The 22,295-nt window shown below is 27.7% G+C and overlaps 3 protein-coding genes across 4 annotated transcripts; 1 reads left to right on the top strand and 2 right to left on the bottom strand.

The window, feature by feature from the left end:
* Positions 1–216: 216 nt before the first annotated feature.
* LOC100161983 (apolipoprotein D) lies at positions 217–12,575 on the bottom strand. Of its 2 annotated transcripts, none has more exons than XM_008183410.3 (5): positions 12,439–12,575; positions 7,636–7,783; positions 2,935–3,151; positions 1,151–1,302; positions 217–814 (listed from the first exon to the last, which is right to left on the bottom strand). In XM_008183410.3, exons 1-5 carry the CDS (start codon positions 12,531–12,533, stop codon positions 542–544), a joined length of 885 nt encoding a protein of 294 aa, XP_008181632.1. In that variant the 5' UTR covers positions 12,534–12,575; the 3' UTR covers positions 217–541. The 2 variants fall into 2 exon arrangements, with proteins under 2 accessions (XP_008181632.1, XP_001949347.1); XM_001949312.5 differs by lacking the exon at positions 12,439–12,575 and adding an exon at positions 8,732–8,877.
* Positions 12,576–12,876: 301 nt separating this feature from the next.
* LOC100164047 (ubiquitin-conjugating enzyme E2I-like) lies at positions 12,877–16,388 on the top strand. The gene is given in 4 exon segments (NM_001162707.1): positions 12,877–13,220; positions 15,401–15,496; positions 15,579–15,765; positions 15,852–16,388. Coding segments are annotated over 4 exon segments (465 nt in total). The 5' UTR covers positions 12,877–13,193; the 3' UTR covers positions 16,007–16,388.
* A 1,164-nt stretch (positions 16,389–17,552) lies between these two features.
* LOC100166750 (POC1 centriolar protein homolog B) lies at positions 17,553–19,750 on the bottom strand. The gene is made up of 7 exons (XM_001945483.5): positions 19,492–19,750; positions 19,246–19,423; positions 19,055–19,163; positions 18,706–19,000; positions 18,437–18,633; positions 18,217–18,339; positions 17,553–18,146 (listed from the first exon to the last, which is right to left on the bottom strand). The coding sequence occupies exons 1-7, from the start codon at positions 19,547–19,549 to the stop codon at positions 18,117–18,119; spliced, it is 990 nt and encodes a 329-aa protein (XP_001945518.1). The 5' UTR covers positions 19,550–19,750; the 3' UTR covers positions 17,553–18,116.
* Between the last annotated feature and the right edge of the window lie 2,545 nt (positions 19,751–22,295).

Below are 22,295 nucleotides of genomic sequence, written 5' to 3'. Positions count from 1 at the left end.
AGTTACATCATTTTATTTTCCTTTAGTTCTTTAGCTTTTCGTTTTTAGTATAATTATTGTAAACGTTGATAATATAACAGTTAACAAGTAGGTACATTTAAAAAATCCAATTGCTAGTTTAAAAATTTGAAGACCCGACGTTCCGATGAGAAGATTTACCTATAATATTATGCAAAGAAAGAATAAAACTTTGATTAAACAAATAAAAATAAACTATTATATTAATAACAAAATATATTTCTCAAATTCTGTATAATATTTAATATCGATGTATAAATGTATAGTCAAATAATTAAAACTCTATCTATAACAAATGTACAAACTACGAACTGCAGTTGTAAAGTAAAATAAAAAAAATTATTTATAAACTATAAAATAAATATTTTTGATAATCAGTCATAGGAAATGTGTTGTGATTTAGGTAGATAGAGCCATACCTATAGGTATAAACTATAAATAGATATTCCTGAATATTAATTACAATAAAAATAAGTTTACATAGTTTATTATGCAAGTATTTATTACGATATTAATCTACATTCTACGGCATCAACTCGAATTCACTGTTGGGGTTATCTTTGGTTTCTGAACTACTCACTGATTTGTATATTTTTTTACCACCTTCGATCACGTACTCGACACCATCGCCAATTTTCGATCCTACTTTGCGCACCGCCTGACCGATGTTGTGTGAGCTGAATGTTTGGTCATTGATTTCCACGCGCATTGTTGTGTTGAGATGTGCACAGTTGTTCTGATCAACGATGGTTAAGTCAAATGGATTTACGTTGCTCGAAGCAATGCGGTTGCGCACCTAAAATCAGGATTTGTCGTTATTAAACTTATACTTTTATAGGTGTTCGTTGCTATTACAATTAAGGAGTTAAAACCTAGAGTCCTAGAGGTCAGAATGTATAAAGTTTTATCGAATAAATTTGGAAAACGTTGGCTTTATTTTCAAAAAAAACAGATTTTTTTTAGGAATATTTGTTATTGGGTTAAATAAAGACGTTATGTAGGTTTAAATAAGTGAAAAAATCACTATCCCATCACCATTCATCGTAGCCCGTAGGAATGAACTTTACAAAAACCTCATGTGCCATATTTTTAAACATATTTGATAAATTATTTCAGTGAATAATTAACTAACCTTATCTACGTATTGTTTATCCAAAGTTTTTGATCTAGATAAAATAGTCACTGAATGTCTGTTACCGAGAGGTATTTTTTGACAAGAAAATATTCCGGCGTAATTTGTGTAGTCCGTTGAAAAAACAACAAACGACGCTTTACCTGCAACACCTATATAAATAAAAATGTATATTAATTATGATGTTTTGAGGGTTTTCAATCCTTATATTTTATGAGTTGAGAAAAATATTGATTTTCAATAAGTGTTTTTATTTTTGTGCCAGAAGAGTGAAGACAATGCTCCGATCATAAACTTCGAAGAATGTTTCTGGTAGAAAATTGAATTTAATTTGTTCTCTGGTGGATCAAAAGTAGAAATTTCTCAGTAGGTAGTGGCGCTAGACGTGCTGAGCACTAAATCCAGATCAATACATATCCAAATTACCGATACCGATTGAAACAAAGTTACAATCCGTTTAATCTGGATTTAAAATAGGTACTAATCCAGATTATAAAGCGTTTTGAAAACAATATCATTATTTTATTTACCATTACTTTTCTTATCTGAATACTATATAACTATAATTCGATTGTCGATAGATCCGAGATCGTATATTCGTATTATATAGTCATATATATATTATCTATTGATAATAATGAAAAAATAGCTGATTATCTCGAAAAAAGTGCAGCCGGATTGAATCCGAAATCCAAATCAACTGATTGGTTCCTAAATCCGGATAAAACGGATTGATTCGAAATTCGAGTTAAATAATTGTAATCCGTAATCCACATTGGTCAAAATAAAATACTTAACAATGCTCAGCTCACTATAGGTACCTACTTTTCAAAATATATCGAAAAAAAATACGGACATTTGTTGAAATGTTAATATTTTATTATTATAATAATTGTTTGGTAACCATAGTTAGGTTACTAATAAAGTAATACTTAATTCTTAAGTAGAGTTTGTAACATGCGTATACGGTAATTCAAAGACAACCCATTAACATTTAATGTATAGAGCCCAAGTTAAACGTGGGTCTAAAATTATAACAAGATATTTTACTGTTAGAGAAGTGGGGATTATGATACTATAAGGGTAACATTAAGACATGGGGTTAATTCGAGAGTAAAGTTTGTATGAGGTTATTTAATTTTGATTTACTTTAAACCGCCATTTTTTTAAAAAATATTGTGTATTAATTACAGAAATATATATTTCTAATTATAATCAGGGGTTAAAATGGGAAAAAATTCTAGAGGGGACTAATGTCTCCATACAGTTTTAAGCGTTCCGTATATAATTTTATGTATAATGTCTAATGTATAAAATCCTAATTTGTTAAAGGGAACGCTTTTTAACCGCGGTCAGAGGTATAGGAGAACCGAGTCCTCCTGCGTCCCCTCACTCCTTGATAACATATATATTTATATATATATATAATATGTATATTGTATAGTTAAATCTTAAATGAGATTGTGTAAAACCAATGAATTTGGATTATTTTAAATAGGTAAATTTTAAAATATCTTTTTGTAAAAAAACTTTTTTTTTATTGGGTTAATAAGGCTTCAACTACTGCGGTCATTAACCTGTAATAATTACATATATATTGGCCTTAAAACTACGGGAATCCAGTTTTGATAAGCCTTTATTTGTAAAAAAAATTGTATATATTTTTGGAACCTTCACCAAGTGCTTGTTAACAATTGCATCGTTGATGGGTTTCCGACTTAGTTTTTTGTATTTTTTTTTTTCGAAAGAATTATTTTCTACAATATATTTTAACCATTACTTACTTAAAGGAAAATTAGCTATCATTCTTGAAGGTAAGCTTGGATCCGCTTTCAAATTTCCAACATAGTGGTAATTATTGGACTTCGCCACATTGATTATAGAATTTTCGCTCATTTGATCTAATTTATATGCATTGGGCTCGCCTGTTTTTTCAAAGTTATATTCCAGACACCGACTTGACGTTGATGTTTTTTGTATTGCATACCATTTTCCTAAAAGCTGAACAAATAATATACAATTATAACCCACAGTATAATTAACGTTATATTACTTATTAAATACATATATAACGTGTATCAGGAAGATATTGATTAATGACGATTACTTATGACAAGCTCAATGCTTAATTTTAGGGGTGGCATGGGGGGGGAGTACAAAATGTAGAAAAATTGGCTAAACACAGTGTAAAACATAGGGGAACTACGGCGATTGGAAGGGGCATATGCCTCTTTTGCCCCCCTGGATCCGCCACTGCAGTACACACGTCACACTGTATATATTATATATCCAGTGGGTATATCTAGTATGTATACATTTAGCAAGTGTATTACTAACCTATTTAAGTGTATTTAACTATTTATATATCACTCTATAATGTTAGGGTTGCGCTTTTAGGTCATATTTTAAATTATGAGTATATTCAAATTTAGAAATTCTTAATTTGTCAAAAACTAAGCTATTCACAAAAAGCAATGTTGGCGCTATGTATTGCGGGGCCCTGGCTTTTTATAAATCAGTCTTTTTAAAAAAATGCTGTTTTTCTTCGAATTTTAAACATTATAAAGGAGGGTAAGTGGATGTCGCTCTGCTGTATAGTAGATTACAAGTGGGTCACTGTAAAATGGTATTAAATTTGAATTCAATGATATAATATCATTGTATAAGAAAAATGATTCTGAGCGGAGACGGTATGTCAGTCTAGGTATAAGACATAATATTATATAGTCTATGGTATAAAAAAAAAATTGACCAATGATGGTTTCTATAATAAATTCCAAATTAATAATATCACAATATCCATTATGTACTTATAACGCATTATACATCAACAACAAATCGTGGTACTATCATAGATATAATATAATAGTATACTTTAGAAGTTTCAAGTACCCACGAATAATATTATACAATCACAACAAAATAACAAAATAGTTATTGCAGGTTTTTTAATATGTAATTTCGTCCAAATTTAAGCTTAAAATGACTATAAAAATAAACTGTACATATGTATTTTTTAGATTTTTTGGTAACAGAATTAACTACTTACGTGAAATCTTGTTTTCAATTTTCAATCCTTAGATATAAAAGTTGAGCATTTTATACATTTTTAACTACGAAATAATTATTCAATTTTAAATTTGATAAATTTTGTCAAAATTTTAACTTCAAATTCTTATAAAAAAAAAATGTGCATATGTATTTTTAATATTTTTTAACTGCTATTGTAACATTATATCAAGAGCCTTGCATTAAATTTTTACACTTTTTGGCCCAACAGATGAAATTTTATTGTTATTTATAGAAAAAAAACTAAAAAAATTGAAAACTAATAATGCCCGTAAACAGCTCAAAAAGAGTCAAAATATTTTCAAAATTTCATGGTGCATAGAAAATGAAAATGTTAAAATTCAGTGAAATTTTCAAATATCTACAGTTATTCGTTTGTTGATTACAATAAAATAAGAAAATCGTCACATGAGAAATCGATCGAATATCAAATGTTGTAAAAATATGAAATTCAAACGCTCATAAAAATTTAATTTGACTTTCTTATAGATATTTTTTGTTTGATAAAGGTAGATAATCTTTGTCATTTTTTGAACTTTAAATGCTTATAAAAAAAAACTGTGAATAACGATTTTTAATATTTTTCATCTGCCTTTGAAACAATATACTAGGAGCCTTCTATTAAATTGTCAAGCTTTTTTATCCAACAAATAAAATTTTATTGATATTTTTAGAAAAAAAACTAAAAAAAAATGGAAAATGAAAATGTCTCTAAACAGTTCAAAATAAATCAAAATATTTTGAAAATTTTATCGTGTATAGAAAATGGAAATGTAAACAACCATTGAAAATTTCATGTATCTACGGTCATTTGTTTTAAAGTTACACCAAAAACCAAAATCGATTTTCTCGAAAACAGATTTTGCGTATTTATTTTATTTTTCCCGGCGCTTTTGAAAACTACTGGGAAATTTAAATTTTGACCTCCCCAATTCACCAACGATATTCACTTTCTGATCGAACAAGATATTGAAGTTGAAAATCGTAGCATTATTTCGACTACTTATTGTGTACACAGACACAAAAAAAATAAAAAAATAAAAAAAAAACACACATCATTGTAAAATCAATACATTCATCGTACCACTCAGAATCTAAAAATAAAAGTAAAATAAAAAATAAATAAAAAAACACACATCATTGTAAAATCAATACATTCATCGTTCCACTCAGAATCTAAAAGTAGACTTTTGATTTTCGGTTCTTGAACGCAAGAATGCTAGATCTATATAATAATCTTCGAACGCAAGTATTTTGATATGAGCATTTTCAAATATTAATATTTTACATACTGATAACTTACTTAAAAATTAAAATATCGTAAAAAACCAACGAGAGAACACAGATAATGTTGTTACTTAAAAGTTGGATAATAGGTCAATTCACTCTAATCTAAAAAATGGCAGCATCCTATTGAAACTAGCAAACGAACATTTACATTTTACGTATGTAAGACGGAAACAACACATGTGGGTGCGACGTCCTCTTAATACAATAATAAATGGATTACAACAATGATAATCCAATTTATTAATTTAATAAATATAGTTATAATACAAAATATGCATCAACCGCCAAGCATCGATTTATATATTTTAATGTTGACTCGGCGTCTTTGATCTCGGTATACCTAATAAGTAATATTATTACATTATTCTAGTAAACTCGAGTACAAAACATTATAGTTTGACATTTTGTATATTATGATTTATGACTTATAGTTTTATGCTCCGATCTCCCATGATATCATTCAATGTACCAAAAATACTTTAATATCAAAACGTAATTTTGATTTACCTATTGATTTTTATTTGTTTACGTATAGGACATTTTGTTTTATTTTTTATATGACTTACAAGGAAGTACCTATATGTTTTAATAAAATATGTAATTAATTTTAACATAATATCAAAATGTTTTGTTACAATACACTAAAATATGTACAAATAATCGTACAGTTAATTAATTAATACGAAGCGTAGGTATTATATGTTCTTACTTAGCACCTATAGCTGCAGTTAATCAGAAAAAAAATATGCAAATTCGCTTAGATTTTCCAAGCGCAAAGACAATGACTATTATTTAAACATAAATTAAAATATACTACCTACATATGAATTTAAAAATGAATATAATATATTAATATGAATTGTGATATGTCTCTGCGTCAGTCTCATGCGTTTTACTTTCGAAAAATATTTCTACAGATAACGTTGAACGAACGCTGAACGCTTTATAATATATATAGGTTACAAAGTAGAGACTATAATTAATAATTAGATATATCGTATATCAGTGATAAAATTAAAATTAAAATTAATAAAAATACTTAAAAGTTATTACTATATATAGGTATACGTGCACGATGCCGGATGCCCACATAGTATAATAGTATATTATACTCTATGCCTTTTAGACATTTCAAATATGTTTTTATTATTATTTATTAATATAATGAATTAAATTTTGTCTGCATTCCCCATTATTATTTATTAATAATATATCAATATCATTATTCACTGTATCGGTACTAAAAACACCAATGATAAACATGAACGATTACTGGTTATAACTTATAATTCATAACAAAATTGTAAATATTCACCATATTATTGATTTTATATACGTTTTTTAAGCAGAGTGCCAAAGTGCTAAGTGCTATTTAAAGTCGTTTTTTCATATACTAAAAATATAATGTATGAACTTGGCAACTATATTATGTACGTATATTAGAAATTAGTATATAGCGCACTGCACCCCCGAGCCCAGTAACTCCCATATTATGTAGTTGCGCCAATAGCGCCAATGTCTATTATTGATGTCAGATTGTCAGAATACCTAGTTATTTATTATTTTGACTAAAAACGAAACGAATGCCCAACAATGCCGTGATATCCTGTCTGAGATTTTAAATATTGACACAGGGTCAATGCTGTTAACTTTGTATATATTGCCATATTAGCAAGATTCAAATTCGCGTCTCCTATTATAGTTGGATCATTCTTAAAAAAATGCTACCCCTGTAAAAATAGCTGTTAATACCACCGTAGTCCGTAGCTCATAGGCTTGTGCAGTTATGTCTGTGGGTACTTTTCCTCTACGTCCTGAATCTGCTGCGAATCTCGATTGTACTTCATAAGTTATTCAATACTTTTTATATTTATATAGTTTTACACGATAGCCGATATTGTAATGTTTAATGTTGTATAATAATAATTATTGTACATAGGTGAGTACCTATATAGGTATATCTATCTATTTGTAGGTATATTTCATATTTGACGTTTAATTTGGTTTAATTAATTATATTACATAACTTATAACTATTATGTAACTTGTTGAAAGCAAATATGACATATATATCATCATACTATATTAATAATTATAGATATATGTCATATGACATTACGACTTACCTTATCCATTGAAAAATCAGTCATTGGTTCTAGAGTTGGACATTGGCCGAAATGATATGAATGACAATTCACAGAGTACAGTGATGAACAGCTTACCATCAATACAAGAGTAATTTTCAAAAGCCCCATTATTGGAAAACGTAAATATCTATAAAATATTAAAACCTATAAATTAGTTAGATACGTAGGTAGTTAGGTAAGTAAATATCAACATCAGTAATCAGAAATTAAATTTACAAAAAAATGACTATAGTAGTGTAATATAATATGTATATGTATTGTATAATAGGGTTCTACACTTCTACCTATGTCCTACCTACTATTTGTATTCTTTCAAGTTCAATACTTAAATACGTAGTATAATACTTTTTTTCTTTTTCCGTTTGTCTGATCTACATGGGAGCTGGATTGTTTTCACATGGCTTAGCCCCCATAAAATATATATAGTAATAAAGTATAATACCTTTAGTCTTTGAGATTTTGAAAATAATACTAAAATGCGATATGTTTTTAGTTTTTGTTTAACCTTTGTACCTATTGACTATTGTAATATTAATTTAGATAACTGGCTTTGTATATAACAATATGGTAAAACACAGTTTGACTCACACCATGACCTAACCGTTAAGACGCAGGTAATTGTTGTATTAAAAATAAAACAAAAACATGTAATTCAAACCAACAATGATGGGCCATGATTCCTATTTCCTGTACAGTATTGCGCAGTTCTAAACATTTTATAATTTTTACTGTTTTTAATCAAAATATATTTTAATGAAAAATAATTCTAGTAATATTATTGAAAATAAGGAATATCATAATATTGTTACTTGTAAAATTACACGGCTACAGATTTTCAACTAACATTTTCTATTCGGTAATAGTTATATGGATTTAGATGATGGGTATTAAAAAATATAGGTACACTTATTTATCATCTCTAATCTGTATTATGTCATGTATAATATGTTAGTAAGTACAATATGTTAAATATTAAAAATTGTTTCATTTATACATTTAATTTATTAATTACTAGGTACTATAGTAATATTATAAAGTATCTTATGTTAAAGTTAATTATTTTTAATGTACTTACAAAATATATAGGTATACAATGGTAATTTGTTTAAAAAAACGACTTCTTGAATCGTAATATTATTATGGAGCACTGAAACGTTCCACACTAGACGTACAACTTCAAGTTATATTGCGTTTATGTGTCTTAATACGTTATAATATTTTCCTCCCACTCCGTTAGTGATCTGTAGCCATGTAGGTTGTCTACTATAGTAACTATATCTGATGAGTCATAGTCCATAGGTGGAAAGTATACGTATTCTAGCAATTTGAACGGATCAACACCATTACAATATAAACACTATACAGCAATACAATATAATGTACTACATATTTATATGACTGAACACGTTTTTTATAACGAGGTATGACTCAAAAGTACGTGCATAATAATTGGATCTAAATACTCAGAAGTTAATTTTAATCATATATTTATACCGGTATTCAGTAGTTTTGTAATAATAGTAGGAATTCAATAATTTATGATACCTTTCGTATACAGAAAATATCTTTTCCCAATATTTTCAATGACGCCAGCAACTTGTTAAATACCAAATTTTCTAATTTCTTTTTAAGCAAATATACCAAGCAATAAGTTTAACAGTATAACGTATAAGTAATAAGAATATAAATACCTATACTTATTTATTACCGTATTCATTTATAAAATTATTATTGGTGATTGGCGAATGGAGACTATATTATTTCCTATTTCCTAATACACCTATTATTATAATAGTATAATATTTAGCTGATATACAGCACATTTATTATACGCACATGCATAGTTTTCTCATTAGTTTTTACTTTATATTATAGTCTCACGATTTTTGATGTTTAACGCATGCGCACAACGGTATAATTGACAAATCCCGGACGAAAAGTCCGGAATGAAAAAAGTTGTACAAAAAGTCTGAATTCATTTTTTGATTGCCGGACAAAAAGTTCGAGTACATTTTTACTGTCGGACAAAAAGTCCGAAAATACAAAATTTTCTATTAAATTTATAATATATACATATAATATACACATTATATGCATGAAATAGTATATATAGTCATTTCACATATAATTAATATTTATTTTAAAAATGTAATTGTTGTACTTTTATTATATTATTGTATTTTTTTTAAAATTTCGTTTCAATTTGGATTTTAAAACGTATAACTTTTTTTAAAAATATTAATATTGTATATAGGTAAACGTAATGTATATCAAATTATTATTGTAGACTAGATTTTTTAAAAATTATAACTGTTTTTAAAAATATTATTATTGTATTAACATTGACAATCATTTCTTGGGGAAACGTAATTGAAAATGTTCAATTTTTATAGCTAAGGATTGAAAATTTAAAACAACAAGGTTTAGATTTTTTATTACCTATTTTATTTTGTAAGATTGCTGTAGATATAAGTATAGGTATAATAAAAATCCCAGAAAAGTATAGTCGTGTGATTGTATGATTGGATTATCCCATATCCCATTTTACATCTCATCCGGGTTTCCCCTATATAATATTGTACATTGTGACATTGATATTGTACTGACATCGCAGAAATAATAAGAAGTACCTAATAAAATATGAAAAAAAAATGTTTTAAATAAATATTAATTATATACGAACTGACCATATATATAATATTACATGCGTATAATGTGTTAATTACATGTATACATTATACATTTTTTTTTTTTTTTTTTTTTTTTAAATTTAGAACTATTAGTAAAAACTATGATAGTTCGACAATTACTATATTAAAAATTACATAATTAAAGTATAGATAATATTTAGCATACAATAAAATAGGTAAGAATAATAATTGACATTTATATAATCATACCAAATGAAGCTAATTAAGGCAGAGACAGAACATTATAAATTTAATAGACAATTTTGTTTTTTCGGATTTTTTGTGCGACAGTAAAAATTCACTCGGACTTTTTGTCCAGCAATCAAAAAATGAATCCGGACTTTTTGTACAACTCTTTTCATACCGGACTTTTTGTCCCCGGACTTTATAACCGATTACCATAATAGACAGCGCTTATAACGAATTTTTCAATTTTTATTTTTAAAATCTAGGTAATTCAACGTATAAAAAGTTAGGTATAAGTGAATGTACTCTGCTGTACAGTAGGTTATACAAGTGGGTCACTGTTTAATGGATGGTATTAAATTTGAATTCAATGATATATTATATCATAGTATACAAAAAACGATTCTGAGCGAGGACGTTCAGTCAGCCAATGATATCACTATTTCCTAAGTATATATTTTGATGATATTATTGTGAATTAAGTAATTTATATATGAACTATTGGCTATTTACATGGAACCTTGTTTTAAATTTATAATTCTTAGATATAAAATTTGAATATTTTATGCATTTTTAACTACAAAATAATTATTCAATTTTATATTTGATAAATATTGTCAAAATTCGAACTTTAAATTTTTATAAAAAAAAAATTGTGCCTTTGTATTTTTAATATTTTTCAACTGCTATTGTAACAATATACCTATCAAGGAGCCTCGTTTTAAAATTTCACGCATTTTTATACCCAACAAATAAAATTGAATTGACAATTATAGAAAAAAAAACTTTTTTTTTTTTTTGTCATATTTGTTTTTATTTGTACAATCTGTATATTAGAAAAAAAACTAAAAAAATTTAAAACTACAAACCGCAAACCGCTCAGAGTCAAAATATTTTCAACATTTTATGGTGTATAGAAAATTAAAATATAAACATTCAGTAAAATTTTCATGTATCTACAGTTATTCATTTTTGATTTGCAACAAGCTAACAAAATCGTTACATGAGAAATCGAGTGAATACCTATCTAATCTTGTAAAAATGAACTTCAAACGCTCAAAAAACTCAAAAAAGTGCTTATAAAAAAAATTGTGACTGGATTTTTAACATTTTTCATGTGTCTTTGAAACAATAATACTAGTGATATTAACTATATTAGTGAGACTATAACTTAAAACCTAATGATTTCCAGCTTTGTTTTTGTACCATTGTTGTTAACTCGTTTTAAGAGGCCGTGATACCCGGCACCCGCCATGTGTTGTCTCCGTCTTACAAGTGCGTAACATAGCAAATTTTACGCTTAGCAGAACACGTGTAGCTCCGTTAGCTTAAAAACTAGAGCGAATTGACCTCTTATAAAATTTCAAGATAAGATTATTACATAGGCAACCTCGTGGACTTCTTATTATATTTTAATTTTAACGCGTGTTATTAGTGTTTTAAAATTGTAAATTGTTTGTACATCTTAAAACACTCATAACTCGCTTTAAAATTAAAATATATTAAAAAAGCCAATGAGGTTGTCAAAATAATAATCTTACCTTTAGACTTTAATAAGAGGTAAATTCGCTCAAATATTTAAATTAACGGAGGTACCTGGTACACATGTTCTGCCGAGTGTACAATTTGGTATGTTACGCACTTGTAAGACGGAGACAACACATGCTGGTATCACGCCCTCTTAATACTAATAGGTTTCCGAAAAAAAAATTTAACTGAACTAGATTTATGCCCGAGACTAATGCGTGTTATTAATTATTATTGTTAATTTTTTTTTCCAAATTCTAATAATGATAACTATGACATTAGGTATTCGTTTACTTATAGAAAGTATTATACTATTATATATTGTATTATTTGGTCATCGCTGGTTAAATATCAAAATACATAAATGAATAATACCTACTTGAGTCTTGGGTAGAGTAGAGTACTTCGGTCTTCGAATTTGTCTAATAAATTTGTGAAACCTAAAAAAGTGCCTAAAAATACCCTGGAACTCATGTCACGTACCCACGTGGACTACATGGTTTAGTGTGAATGTAGAAATTAGACGTGCTTATTTACAACTTGTAACTTTGTAAATTGTAAGTTGAACAACAAAAAATTGAGCTAAAAACTTGGAAAGGTGTTATTGTACGGCAGATTGCTGCCCAGCGTCCGCCGGATTCACGGTCGTAGTCGACGTAAATTATTGCCGTCGGAGAAATTTAGTGCCGTCAGTCCAGGCTACACTGGCGACGAGTGTGTATTTTCTGATTATAAAAAAAAAAAACAAAAAGAGGGAGAGAAAAAAGAGAAAAACCAAGATTCAAGAGTCGTGAAGTCGTCGAGACCAGGACATTCTGGTACCCACCAGACTATTATCAAAGGTGGTAATTAATAATCATCTTTACTCAATTTAATTCTTAGAAAAAAAGTATATTAATATAAATTACAAAGTAATTAAATTGTATATCAACAGTCGACGTCGTTTATGCAGGACCCGCCGTGGGTTTATTAACTATTTTAAAACATCCGAACAATCAAAATACTGTATTATCAATGCGCGTGCTGTGATTATATGGTATACGTGCGAGAACACGGCCTTCGTTTTTAAGTTCTATAGTGAACAAAATCCGTTTCGTTGTTTCGTTTGCCGTCTGAAAACATATTCTATAGACCATGGCCGCCACGAGGAGACTTCAAAAAGTTAGTATGCTACAATGCATTTTATGCGTACCTATTGTAAAATGTGTAAACTATGTATATGTATATGAAAAATATTTAACTGTTTGTGCATGTGACGGGAAAATCATTGTAAAAGTATAGTATTACTCGTGCCAGCCGTATTATTTTACTAAGTACTGGCGTACAGCAGTTTAATTCACTGTTTACTCTGTTTTGCGTTTGTTGGGATGATCTTAACATTTATCTGTTTCTGTTGATCGCCAAATGTATCCTTGATATGGCATGATTGAAAAAAAATTTATATTGTGATAATTTAGGTAATGGTCGAATAAATGAATTGACCAAATTATATAAGACATACGCTTAACGCTAACTGATCTTAGTTGGTTTTTCTCTGCACACACAATTGAGATATTTAAATAAATAGAGCTTTTTGTTTATGGGATATAATATATTAAATTATTAATTTAATATAGACCTTCTATTACGAGTAATGGAATTTATTAATTTTAATTCCGCTTTGTGTAAAAAACTGCATCATAAGACTTGTGATATATAGGTTGCTTTTTAAGCATGCTCACCTTATTTTTATGCTTACATTATGCATATATTCAAATTTTTGGAATTTTAAAATAGATTTGAAGGTATATGTGCAACCAGGGATGGCATTTAAAGGGAGAAATGGGGGCGAGCATGCTTAAATCACCTTTTATAGATTAGAAAGATGTGTCTAGTGGTTCCATTTGAGTTTGTTAATAGGGATATTAAAATAATTGAAGTAGACTTAATTTTTAAGTCCACTTTTTTTACATCTTAGTAAATACATGCATTTTATGTATGCGTGGCGCACATATGGGGTTGAAGTGTTATATTATATTTATTATTTTAATAAATTAAAAAATTGGGAAGTTGGAAACAGCTTTTGTCATGTATTTCAACAATATACATACATCTATAAATAATAAATACACATTACCTCCACAAATAGCCACATAAGTATTATATTATATAAATTTTATCCATCTGTTATAGCAATTATTATATATTATAATATCTAACGGCTTAAGCTAACTTTTTTAGTAGATGTATTCAAGATATATTTAAACGTTCCATGACTACTATTATAATGTATCTACTTAGTACCTATGCTAGCTATGCTATTATATTTTGACACGTTGACCGCCATGTGGCCCTCGATTAAGTATCAATCATATTTAGGCCGCCGCTGCTGCACCATATCATTTGTAGAAGGACATATGGCCGCGGACTGCCGTAAATGAATTTGGATTTATATTATTAACTTTTCCATGGTGCTACAATAATGAACTAAAAAATGCGTCGTGGCGAAATAATTACAACTTTTTTGATGTAATAAACATGATTTTAATATTTTTCTTTGTATTTTTAATGTTTGATTTAATTCAATAGTATATAATGTACAATTATATAAATTTGTAATGACACTGAAAAATTTGTTTGGCGTACCAATGATACATATTCTTGTGGCTGTATGGTGGACAACGTTTTAATCATAGGATTACTTTCATTTTAATTTCATGGATATTAATTTAGGTTACTGCTATAACACAAATTAGATGAATTTAATATTATGTATTTTTTTTAAATGTACCTAATTAACTTATTACCTTACTTATTACATAGGTACGCAATAACTTTAAAATATTCAATAAATCAAAAGGTAATTACATATTTTGTTATATTAGTCAAATTTGTAAAATCTTGGTGTTTATCTAAAGGTACTCTAAAATATTTAGTTTTATACTTTAATCCATTGAAACATACTATTTTTATACAAAACTCCTTAAGATAATCAATTATGAATTGAACATTTTGATAAATTATGAAAATTTAGATATTAGTTTTAAATGTAGTCCATGTAAAAATCATAAGCTAATTTTTAAAATACTTCTTTAGACATTTTATACTAAATAGTAAAGATTGTGTGACATACCTATGAAATAAAAATAAATTTCCTATTAGACCATCTACCACTCAACAACTATATAGGTAATATATAAATTATTATCCACTTTTCTAAGTAATAGTATTTTAGATTTTGTTGATTAATTTAAAAATTTGTCATAAAAACCTAATACCATATATAATTTTAATTTTTTAAGTAAATATATTTTTAGGTTCCGTAATTAATCATATGTAACAAGTTTAGTTTCTTATCTTAGGAACTAGCAGATATCCGCGATTCTGGACTTAAGTCATTCCGTGATATTCAGGTTGATGAAACAAACATATTAGCTTGGCAAGGACTGATTTTACCTGTAAGTATATAAAAAATAAAAATACAAACTTGATACAAAATTGTTAAATGTAATTCTATAATTGTATCATTATTTGATTCAGGAAAATCCCCCATATAATAAAGGGGCATTTAGAATAGAAATTAATTTTCCTGCCGAGTATCCATTTAAACCACCTAAAATCAATTTCAAAACTAAAATTTACCATCCCAACATTGACGAAAAAGGCCAGGTTTGTTTGCCAATCATTAGTGCTGAAAATTGGAAACCCGCTACCAAGGCTGATCAAGGTATGTATGATTTTTTAAACTTGTTTTTCATTACTATATCAGTCAAACACAGCGAATATATTTTTTTAATGTCTTGACATTTTCAGTTATTCAAGCTTTAATTGCCCTAGTCAATGATCCTGAACCAGAACATCCTCTACGTGCCGAGTTAGCAGAAGAATACTTGAAAGATCGTAAGAAGTTTTTTAAAAATGCTGAAGATTATGCCAAAAAATTTGGTGAAAAAAGACCATCTGATTAGAATGTACATCATGACATTCTATACTCATGAGCGTCGTTGAACTATGATCAACACCAATTGCATTACACACAATAAACAACGACATACAGCAACAACAACTTATCACCAATATGTGTAATCACACAATTTAAAGCAATTAGTTGAGATTACAAGATTGTAACCAATATTTCTATCACTACAATAAACACTATAATTTGAATAAAGGTTTTATTTTTATGGTTAGAGAAACATGAGCATTAATGTTTTAATTATGCTTTTTCTTATTTAACGTATTTATTAAATGTTAATTTTTTTCTCAATTAAAATTGTACTTCAAATATAAATTAATATAAATAATGTGTAAAAAGTATTAATAATTAAAAATAAATTTTTTTTGAAAATATTTTTGTATATAAAATGATAATAATACATATATTAGTATCTTCCTAATTGCCTATTGTAAATTCTAGCATATTCTAGTTTTTAAATAGTGCACACTGGTTAACTTTCAACAACCCCATAAATTCAACAATGTATTCTATTATGTTTTTGCAGTGAATTTTTTCATAAATAGACTATTCACTTACCCTTATTGTTTCATTACTACAAGCTCTAAACGTTAGAATATTTATATCTACATTTCATTAATTTAAGGCTGACATAAGATGAAATTAAGAATGTGATAGAAAAAATAAATAATTTTTGAAGTTATACATTAAATTTATATCGACCGGTTTTTAACAAATTTGAATTCTGTAAAGTAATTTAGTAGCTCCATAAATATAAACAAAATGACTCATGTTTAATGATCAAAAAAGAAATTGTGTAGGGTAAGTTGTGGAGTGTTTCAATTACAAACAGCTTTGATAATAAATACATTGATAAAGTGAAAAAATTATCAAATTCATAAAATTTTTTAATTATTTTTTTAAGCTGAGAAATAACATAAAATTATTTATGATAAATCGCCACACCCTGTACAATACAAAACATTTTGACAAATTCAAGAATGTCTGGAAAATCTAGACATAACCTAATAACTAATTTTGAACTTAACATCACCATGAACCATATTATTATACCATGAATCGAGATTAAGACTGCCATTAACTCAAACAATAAATGAAAAAGTGTATCATAGCCATACCAAGTAAATATTTAGATCCTGTCAACTCCCTGCAATAATTAAAAAAAAATCTTGGTTTGGGACACAAGTTTTGAAAAATTGTTACTCAGTTTTGTTATATGACTTCTTTTTTTAATAGAACCTATATAGGAGATGAGAAAAAAAATATTTATATGAAATTTATGAAAACCGTGGCAGTTATTGAAAAGTGGATAATGGATATAAAAACATTTTAGAACTTAAATTGAAGAGTAAATACTAAATGGACTACATTTTAGATAAATATTAACTATAAAAAGTACCACTAACTGTTGAGTATTAGGATTCTTTCGTTTGAAAAATATTAGCTACAAAGTACAATAGGTATTCCTGTCTGAGATTCATAAGCAAAAAATATGTGGTAAAAAAATACCAATATATGTGTGTATAGATAGGTACTGTGTCTATCATTGCAATGGAAATATAATTATAAGTGAATTGCAATCAATTTATAATACTAAAACATTTAGTTTATGAAAGATGAATACATTTGATAAAAACAATTTTAATTAAGATTTGCTTAGTAATTTTAATAATTATGGGTATGAATAGAATGTAATTTGGTATATTTAATGAAACAATGCATGAGGCAGAATGCATGAGCCCACTTTTATTCTTCAAAAATTATTGCTTTTAAAATTAGTTGTTAATCATGTTCAAACAGCTATGTTAAAAAAATAAAAAAATACAGATCACTGGTTTAAAAATTATAATCTTGAAGCAACTAGATAATTTTAAGGTATAACTGTTTTATATATATACAAAAAATATTTTAGAATTGAAAACTGGTTTCAAAGTTTGCTGTATGATTGAAAACGAATTCTTAGTTTTTACCCAGTTTTAATTTTATCTAAAATAAGACAATTTTTTTAATAAATAAATAAAATATATATATATATATGTACACAAACAATTAACAAAATATCATACAAATATTAAAAAGTGAAATGGATTAAACCTTTCAAATTACAGTGTCTCAGTTGCCCATAAAGTAATCTGAAAAATAAAATATATTATAGTTATTGTTTTTGGCTTACAATTCTAAGACTGAACTATTGTTTATTACCTCATTTTCAAAATGAAACGATGTTGTTGCAAGTAATTTATCGTCCAAGGAAATATTCATTGATCTTATTTCATTAAAGTGATCAATTGAATACAAAAATCTCCCTTCATTAGTATCGTAAACCTAAAATAAAAAATAAAAAAAACAACTAGTTAGTATTCTATCTATACTGTGGTTAGGTATTATTTGTTGTGTATTTATCAGACATAGAGTTAATTACATTTAATTTTTTATCTTTTGAAACAGATACTAAACACGGAGTCTTATGTTGAAATTGAACACAATTTACTTGACTTGTGTGTTCATTGTATTTTTGTAAAACTTTTAAAGCTCTCAGATCAAAAATTTGTACAGACCCTTGGTTTGTACCTACCGCTATTGAGAACTCTTCTTTTAGTGAAAGTGATTCTGCAAAATCTAATAGATGTACACGTACAAAAAAAATTTAAATATAAATTGTTGATCAGTAGTTATTTATTTTTTGTTTACCTGGACTCAAGTTGAACTTTGCAACACATTTTCCAGAACAACAATCAAAAACTTGTACATACGAATCTCTTGAACAGGAAACAACAAGTTTGTCTTCTTTGAAAAATTTTGCTATGTTCACCCAATTACGATGAAACATATTACTAGCTAAAAACTTATTAGATTGACAATCCCATATTTTAAATGTTTTATCATTTGAACAAGATATTAAATAATTGTTGTCGACAGAATACTGAACATTCCGTACACACTGGTAATGACCTCTGAATTCAGCTAAAATCTTCCAGCTAGAAAACTAAAAATTACTTTGTTAAAAAAAAATCATAGTGTAAACTTAAACAAAAAATACCTTATGGTTCCATATTTGAATTTTTCCATTATCTGAACATGTAACTATTTTATTTCCTAAAGAATTGCTCGTCAAACTTGTAAGTCTACTATTATGTTCATATTTTGTCCTGTAGTAAGTAGATGGAAGATTACAAACCTACTTCAACGAAATACAATTACTTTATATTTATTTATATATATATATATTACTTTATGGTTTTTAAATCAGCTTTGGACCAATCATAAACATATAAATTATTCAGATTGTCTAAAGATGCTAATCTTTGTGTTAGTCCTAAATATGACAGTTTTATTGAGTGGCCCTTTGTCTTCAGATTTAACCAATGTGACGGTTTCAGCGCTAAAGTGTATTCTGTACGGTTCAAAACTAAAAACAAAAAAAAACTAAGTTAATACTTATTATTATACAATATGACTTTCAATTTAATATACTACCATTGGATGGTTTGAAACTTGTTGTATTCCATTTCAAACATTCAATATCAGTAGCCATAATTATTATTTATTAAACATCGAGGTAGGTACACTTACGAGCATACAATTTATTAAACACGTTATGTTGTTACACAATTCAAACAGGAAAAAAATACAAAATTAAGTATTCACACATACTGTGATATTGATAGAACTATAGAAGTAAAAAATAAAACTAAAATATCTAGCCAATTTGAAATTGAACATAATAATATTTGAAATTATTTATTATATAACACTATAACAGTCAAGATAAAGTGATAAGAAATTAATATTGATTTGGGAAGTCTTATTAAAAATGATGACAATAGATGGCGCTCTTTGATATCAGAAATTCTAAACTTCACTTTGTATTATTTTACAAAAAAATAGGTACCATTGTTCTGTGGTACTACCTATTAGCACAGAACAATATTCTATTAGGTAGTTGTTCCAAAGCCAATTTTTTCAATTTCCAAAATGTACATATGTTTTACTGGTAAATATTTGTTAATTGTTCGGACGATTATTTATTCTGTGAAATATTTGTTCCAATGACTAATGGTTTCACAATATATGTATGCCACTAGCTTATACTTCCAATATATTTTTAAGGCTCATTAAAAATTAAGAAAAATCAAGAATTGTAACGCAAAACCAATGTTTGCAAAATCTTTTTTGTTTTTAGTCGCAACTCAAAAACGAATTATCGTAGATACTTTAAATTTGCACAAAATATTTAAATGATGTAGCCTGCTTCTGAAAAGGTCCTTTCACATGGGGGTAATTTAGATGGTACGCAATAACAGTAAACCTAACAAATTCTGATACATATTTTTCAAATCACCATTTACTATACCAGACAAAGATGATACCATGAAAAAATAATACATTAATACATCAAGTTCATATAAAGTTTATTAATGTGAAGTCAATACTACCAGAAGCAAAATTAATCATGCCCTTAACCATTGAAGTTTGCTGCCATATTTGTCTCAAAGTATCATCCTTGGGAAAACGGTGTAACGTAATAGTTGAATCGATTTTGATCCCTTTTTTCCTACCACTAAAACAGTTTTTATTATATATAATATACTATAATATATACTGTCGTTATAGTTTTTATGTTGTTTTTTTTAATAATATCACGGACTATTATGGAATGGTCCATTAATGAATATTTTGTCTCAAATCTAAAACTATAATCGTCTATAAAATTATAATGCAACCCAGTTATTTACCATTCTTTCGTATATTTTTACCGCTAGATAGTGCTCGACACTATACACTTTGTGGAGCGAATGAGTAACAGGTGGTAACAGAAGAAAAACAACAAAATTCCACTACCCCGTGGCTCGCCGACCATAGACCTATAAAAGGTCTTTGTCGCCGACCAATTCGTAAATTCGTTAGCAATACCACTACCGCAGCCCACAGGGCACAGAATAATATTGAAAATACAAAGATACATTCCAATCCGTGATTAATATATAAAATGTACGTATTTTATCGACTGTTCGATATAGAGGCATAGGAGTAAGACAATGTTCTGACGCTTAAATAAGAATTTGTTTCAACTTTCAACTATAGATTATTTTAATTTATATGGTTAACCTCTCGTATAAACTTAATTTGTACGGTTCCAGTGGCCAATTGTTACAAGACTTATTTATGCCACAAGTCCAGGGTCGGACTCATGCTCACTAGAAATATTATGTTTGGGCCTCAAGCTATATTTGTTATTTGTAATGTTTTTTTCCAATGCCGAATCGTAATCGTTACCGATATAATATTTATTATAGTTCAAAACTAAGGAAACAATACAATTTATAAAAATAAAACAACTGGGACAGTCTGACTGCAGCGGGCAGCCGCGATGGCTATGAAAATTATAACAGATTAAAATCTAGTTTTAGGAAAATTTGGATAATGGAAAAAGTTGTTGTTGGAAAAATTAAAATGTGGGAAAAGTGGTAGATAAATCTATGGGAAATCATGGTTTTTGGGAATAAGAAAACAGAAAAATATTGAGTCATGGAAAAACGTTCTTTTGGCAATTGAGTACATTGGTAAAACTGGTAATAACGCTACTGGATAAAATGGTTTTTGGTAATAAATGTAATGTTTATTTTTCCCAAAGTACAGGAAAAATGGTAATTGGTAAAAGTGGTAGCAACCCGACCGCGGATGCTTAATACTTATTTACGTTTATTCATGATAAAATAAACATCATGCTCTATAATCTATGCTCAATAATCTAAGACCGTGATCATGCTTATAAGTGATTACCACGATTTAAGATATACAGGTTGCGTATCGAACTCCCATAATTTGACCGGTGAACTGTCTATCTGAAACAGCTGGTCCCTCTACTACTAGCGCACCGAGTGGACAAGTTTTTAGTTTCTATTCCGTAATATTTTATAGCAGATAACTTTGGCTAGTGGTTGCTGGTTACTGTTTATGTCTTCTATTAATGAAATACGAGCCCACAATACAATAATAAATTAACGGGATCCGTACTATTTTATTAGAGAGCACAATTTTCAAATACAAATTACAATATTATAATTCGATATAAAACTTGTGTAATAAGTTAAATGTAATATCATAAAATGTTTTTATGTTTTTCAGAAACTATTTTGATAAGCTTACCTTTGCTCAGAACTAGTTGCTTTTCTATGGATCTTAACAAATTTTCACTGAATAATGTCAACTTATGAAAACATACAACATTTTCAGCAGTCCCATATAACTTATTAATGTCAACAAACCATTTCAATGGT

Source organism: Acyrthosiphon pisum, chromosome A3, assembly GCF_005508785.2.
Source record: "Acyrthosiphon pisum isolate AL4f chromosome A3, pea_aphid_22Mar2018_4r6ur, whole genome shotgun sequence".
In the NCBI taxonomy this organism is placed as follows: domain Eukaryota; kingdom Metazoa; phylum Arthropoda; class Insecta; order Hemiptera; family Aphididae; genus Acyrthosiphon; species Acyrthosiphon pisum.
Note: the sequence above shows the minus strand (reverse complement) of the source record. Positions and strands in the feature narration are given on the sequence as shown.